The 6000-nt window shown below is 35.7% G+C and overlaps 1 protein-coding gene across 2 annotated transcripts; it reads right to left on the bottom strand.

Annotated features, from left to right (window-relative positions):
• Nucleotides 1–680: 680 nt before the first annotated feature.
• LOC121238851 (serine--glyoxylate aminotransferase) lies at nucleotides 681–5603 on the bottom strand. 2 transcript variants are annotated; one of them, XM_041135913.1, is made up of 6 exons: nucleotides 5480–5603; nucleotides 3377–3661; nucleotides 2560–2844; nucleotides 1550–1916; nucleotides 1175–1385; nucleotides 681–995 (listed from the first exon to the last, which is right to left on the bottom strand). In XM_041135913.1, the coding sequence occupies exons 2-6, from the start codon at nucleotides 3579–3581 to the stop codon at nucleotides 858–860; spliced, it is 1206 nt and encodes a 401-aa protein (XP_040991847.1). In that variant the 5' UTR covers nucleotides 3582–3661; nucleotides 5480–5603; the 3' UTR covers nucleotides 681–857. The 2 variants fall into 2 exon arrangements, with proteins under 2 accessions (XP_040991847.1, XP_040991848.1); XM_041135914.1 differs by having other exon boundaries at nucleotides 3377–3675; nucleotides 5480–5588.
• Between the last annotated feature and the right edge of the window lie 397 nt (nucleotides 5604–6000).

Below are 6000 nucleotides of genomic sequence, written 5' to 3' on the forward strand. Positions count from 1 at the left end.
CGATAAAAGTAACTTTATAATTTGATGTACCGTACTTCATCAAATCATGTCATTTTGTAAATTTACTTTTATATATTTCATATGTGGCTAAAGCATACGATCTAACGAATGGTTGATGAACAATATATGATGGAAGTAAAATCAGAGTGACATAACTTCGGGAAAGGAAAACCCAACTCTATAATCCCCGTGGAAGAGTTGTAACGTTTCTATGAAACAAAGCTCTATTTCCTTTTAAAGGTTATCTAAAATACATCCCTTTTGCCTTTTTTACTTCTTGAATTCTTGGAAACTGTGATTTGAAGGAAAAAGATGAAAAGAAAAAGACGTAGCCAAACAGACGAGGGGCTAAAATGCACTGCTGACGCCAAACATGCGATGATTAGGTTTTCTGCACAGGAATCATTGTATTGATGTTAGCATGAAGTGATTCATCATTTACTCTCAGCAGCTGGTAAAGCCATATTGCAGAAAGTTAATGAGTTGTAGATCTTGTTTACGCAGTGCCTTAATTTTTACTCCTACTTAATTTTTAGTTAATGAGTTGTAGATCTTGGTAAGTCACATTACTCCTACTTGTAGATCTTGAAAGACATTTTCTAATCTTTTGGCTGGCTTGATAAACGTTATATTTTTAGCCAAGTGAGTTTATAATGAATCTCATGTTCGGAACATAAAAGTAGAAAACATGATTGAACTTAAAGATGTGTCCAAATACAGGACAATGCAAAATGCATTGTGCACTAAATAGGGAACGTGGTGAGCCTCAAAAGAGTGCAAGTAGAGGAAATTATACATTTTATACAAGGAGATCAGCTGAAGCAAGCCATGGAAGAAGAAGTGATTATTACATGGACTCAAATCCTGGAAGGGATGAGTGGGATGTTGTTCTGCAAGTATGCACAAGCTGCAGCTACTCCACTACCTAGCTTAACCGGGTAGCCCACATCCTTGAGTATCATCTCCACACCAGCAAGACAACCCAATAATTGCAACTGAAAAAATGGAAAAAGAGCACCAGATAAAGCAGGGAAATTCACGAAGCAAATATGTGTTATGAAATGTAATTTATGATTGTTTAGGATGGAACTTTTCCAAAAAAGAAAAATATTTAGAGACAGAAAGAAACTGAGATAAGGGTTGTGAAAACAACAAGATTAGAAAATTAAAATACCTCATTCAGATTTCCAAGATGCCCTATTCTAAAAACCTTCCCAGCTACTTTGTTCAGGCCCAGACCTAAGCTTAAATTGTATCTCTTCCATCCCCTTCTAACAATTTCCGAACTATCAATATAGGGAGGAACTACAACTGCAGTCACTGTGTCACTGAACCATTCCTCCTTTTGGGTGCAGTTCTTCAAGCCCCAAGCCTCCACAGCAAGCCTGCATTTTTAGTTTAGAAGGACCAATCGGAATTTATAATAAAAAAAACAAATGGAAGACATACACCACAATGTTTTTCTTGCAAGTCAACCATCACATAGAAAGTGAGATTCTCAAATTATCACTTAGTTGCAAAACTGATAACGATTCAAAATATGCCTCACCTTGTTGCTTTGCCCAGACGGCTATGCCTTGCAATCACATTGTCAAGTCCTTCCTCAAATATGAGATCTAGAGCTGCTCTGAGTCCATACAACAGCTGGATGGAAGGGGTGTATGGCCAAAATGTTCCCATGTTGTAGAACTTCAAGTAGTCCTTCCAGTCAAAGAAAACTCTAACTGATTTTGCAGTTTTAGATGCCTCTAGAGCTTTGGGGCTTGCACAGACAAAACCAATCCCAGTGGGAAGAGAGAGAGCTTTCTGAGATCCAGTTATTGAAACATCTATACCCCATTCATCCATTCGGTAATCGAGAGCACCTATGGAAGACACTCCATCAACAAGGAAGAGGGCCGGATGCCTGTAGTCATCTGAGAGTTCCACAGAGAAAATAAGAACCATCTTATAAAGGAGAAAATCAGGAGATAAGGGATTAAGATATTAAAGGTGTAAAATGACAAGTAATTATATGAAATATCTCTATATAAAGATTTAATTGAAAAGGTGATGCAAACCAATTAAGTATTTATACTTCACGTACAGATTGTAAGAAGGGATCTGGACATACAGACAATTCTATACCCTAGAATTTGGACAAACGTGCAACCTGCTCTGGTTAATTTGCTCCTATCATCCATGAATTCATGAAACGTGCAGCCAGACACACCCACACAGAGAAATATCTATGATCTTAAAAAACATAATGCATCAAAATATGTCTACTCTTCTCAAGCAAGAAGTATCCACTAAAAGAGTTTGCATACTTGACAGAAGAAAACGCTTATCAGTCACCAAAAGTGTTCCAACAGAATATAGGTTATTTAACCTTTTTAAAATATACATTTTGGTTTGGGTTTGAACAATGAATGATACCATGCCAAAACAAAATTATCACACAATGATGCTTTCAGTTTGGCTGATTAAGCAGGTTCAAATGTTCATAACTCCATATGCAAAGGCAGCAATCTTTACAAATAATCTTTATCACAAAGAATTCTTAGATGATACACTTACCAAGGATTTTCCTCACTTTTGCCAAGTTATTAGTAACTCCCGTTGCTGTCTCATTGTGAACAATGCAAATTGCCTTTATGGTGTGTGCAGTGTCTGCTGCAAGTTTTGATGCCAGAATATCAAGGTTGGCACCTTGGCCCCACTCACTTTCTATGACATCAACATTGAAGTTAAGGCGCTGCTGCTGATCTATCCAGAGCAGACTGAATTGACCAATGAGGAAAGATACAATCCGATCTCCTGGAGATAACGTGTTAGTAAGTGCACTCTCCCATGCACCAGTACCTGAACAAAAAACAGCATCAATATTTACATTTATATACAGACACAGTAATCAAAACTCATAAAATTGCGACTGCTATTCCAACCCTGGCATGAATTGAGCGAGCTTGAAATCACCACCGACAATTTTTCTGGGAATATTACAGAATTAAAAGTATGGATTTGGTATTTTGGAAAAGCACATAGAAAGTACATTTCTTCCTTGAAACCAGAACAAATAGGACTTGAGGAAATTAAACAAGTTATTGTAAAAATTAGGTTACCTCTAGGAATGATGTAAACAATCAAGATAGCCAATTTTATAATTGCAAAGATGTCGTCACTCAAAATGAATTTAAATCAAATGAAATGACACATGTTTCCTTCTTTTGAGATATGGTCACGTTTTAATGCATTAGAAAAGTAAGCCAATCTGAAAATAGAAACTCAATCTTCATGCTGATTAAGGAATGCACTTCAATGAACATGAAATCTTTGCAAGAAAACCTTGTGCATGAAAAAATAAAATCTCTAAGGACGTCGATGAACACATTACCTGTGGTGGGGATAAGAAATGGAATCCCACTTGTAGTCTTGAAAATTTTCTTCACATCCTCGAGCAAAGTTTTTGTCAATGCAGGGATAGCTGGAGAGCGGTAATCCTCGTTATTTCTATTCATGGCCCTAATGACAGGTTCCGGAATATTGACTGGCCCCGGAACAAAGAGATGGTTCCTCCCTGGTCCATACACATAGTCCATCTTTCCACTTCTGAAACTTCAATGCAGTGGTATTGAGTGCTCAAAAATTCCTCACGCTTTCGAGCGCCAAAACACTACAACTGCAAAAACCAACCTAACAAATTAATCTTATATATCCTTCCATTATGCATTTTTCTGAAGTCCCAAAACATGCAATCAATTACATGCATAGGACTTTTTGATGCCAAATACCTGATCATCTATGTAAAAATCAACTGAAGGAAATGAAAATGGTCTATTCAATTGTTGAATTAGTTGTGAATAAGTAATGTTAAGAATCGAAATGGTCCTTGTTATTCATAGTTATGGAATTATACTCGGTGTCAGGAGTAATATACGGATTTAAGAAGAAGAAAGGCAGATATAAGAAAAGGAAAAAAGCGGCACAAACCACCCAATATTAGGATACAAGTAGGTTGATGAAATGATAAATTAATATCAGATGTAGGCGTACTCTTTTGAGTCTTTGTGACTATTTGAAGAAAGACTGAAAAATCTTGAAGTAGAAGAGAAGTTGATTACTCTTTCATAATTAAGTATCTGGAAAAATATACATTTGGTGACCCATATAGTCTAAGAAATGGACAGCTGCCTGACTTTTTACTTACTTGGGGGAAAAAACACATGGAGACAAAAAGTTAATTATAGTCGTGAATTTTTGTTTTCTCAACAATTACAAAAATCTCAAGAAATTTTCATATCCAAACAAGCTGACAAAAATCCAACATAACAGTGTTCCTACAAAAATACCCCTGGACTTGAAACATGGTGACAATAGACTGTAGTATGTAGGCAGTACCAAAAATACACAAGTGAGACACATGCAGGCACATACACACACAAAAGAGTATAATTGTAGCATTATAGAGGCCTCTGAGTTTTCCTTCGTCACCTCTTATTAATTAAGCTATTTGAATTCAAGACTGTAGTGGGAGATTAAAAACTAAATATCTCTAAATATTATAAGATCACTTATCACCAATCTTTACACCCAATTTAACTTTCCCCCTCAAAAGATATTAGATTCAGCCAATATGAAGAGACGACAATTGCCATAATATTACACTTGTAAAATAAGGATTGTATCTACGTTCAGCATCCAAAGGTTAATGGTAACAAAAAAATGGAAAAAATAATAGGATTTTAGTAAAGATAATTTTATATTGCTTACTTAATAAGAAAAAAGGATGATTTTATAGACTTCGGGAAGGAATTAGTTTTGTTTCAAAATACGTAGTAAGGGCAAGCAATTTTATGGAAGTGTTTTCCATTGAATAGAATAAATGACCTTAAGCGGAAGTATTTGAGTCACATAGGAAAGTATTAACGGAACTCTTTGTTTAGTTTCACAGCCTTTCAACTGAAACCTCCATTGAATAGATAGAACTAAAAACCAAAATAGATGATCGTAAAAAAAATAACTGAAGGACCACAGTTCAAAATGAACCAGCCCTTAATCTGCTCTTAACTTCTCCATTTCAATATACCAAAGAAAAAAAGAGTAAAAAAACAGCTTTTTATTGGAAAAAACACTGATGAAATTAGAAAAGTCCAATTTCCTCAGAAACATGTTTTGCCGTCCCTCTATTTGATGCTCCCCCAACTTCCTCAATAAGACAAAAAGTGGGAAAAACGTAACAATGTTTTTCTTTGTTTCCTTTTGTTTTTGACATATTTTGGAGTCAGTAGAACCATAAAATTTCAGACGGACAGAGGAAAGACACACAGAGACTCCCAGGTAGGTACTTGTAAATATTGTTGATCCCAAAAACTAAAAAAAACTAAGACCGTAATACACATATACACATGAACATGTAAGAACAGAAACATATATACATATATAACAAAACCCATATATCAGACGAGAATAGTTTGTGTAGAAGAACAAGTGGGATTACCTGTAAGATTGCACCAAATCAGTATGCCGGCCTGCTTTCTTTCTCTCCCTCTCTCACTCTATCCAAGTTTTGCAGAAAAGGGATACTCTGAACCTTACAATAAGGCAAACGTCAGAGAAATTTTGTTTTTATAATAGCGCGGGAGAGCCAATCAACATTGTCTGTGGACCCTACTTATGCTTCTGCGTGGCAGATAAGAGCACCCCGAATGACCTCATCTTGCGGCTAAGATCCTAGAGTGACATACAGACCCTCGAGTCTGCATGGGATTTGCACCTTATGATTTTACTTCACTCCTTTTTGTCTTTTCAAGAATTTCCCATGTGCCCCTGTAATTTCATTTATTTTCTTTTAGTTCTTATATGCACAAGATAAAGGAACCCACAACTTCCATATATATTTTCTTTTCTCTCTATATTATATACCATCCATGGAGATGGTTGTATTAGAAATGAAAAATTATATTTGCAAACTGGTTCTCACTTTTTATATTAGATTTAAAAATATATTTTTACAAATCA

Source organism: Juglans microcarpa x Juglans regia, chromosome 7D (genome assembly GCF_004785595.1).
Source record: "Juglans microcarpa x Juglans regia isolate MS1-56 chromosome 7D, Jm3101_v1.0, whole genome shotgun sequence".
Classification (NCBI taxonomy): domain Eukaryota; kingdom Viridiplantae; phylum Streptophyta; class Magnoliopsida; order Fagales; family Juglandaceae; genus Juglans; species Juglans microcarpa x Juglans regia.

Coding starts and splice junctions, on each gene's coding strand:
- LOC121238851 (XM_041135913.1), bottom strand. CDS start 3,581: ATGGACTATGTGTATGGACCAGGGAGGAACCATCTCTTTGTTCCGGGG. Junction 2,845..3,376: donor ATTTCTTATCCCCACCACAG/GTAATGTGTTCA, acceptor TTTTTTGTTCAG/GTACTGGTGCATGGGAGAGT. Junction 1,917..2,559: donor AAAAGTGAGGAAAATCCTTG/GTAAGTGTATCA, acceptor TGGAACTCTCAG/ATGACTACAGGCATCCGGCC.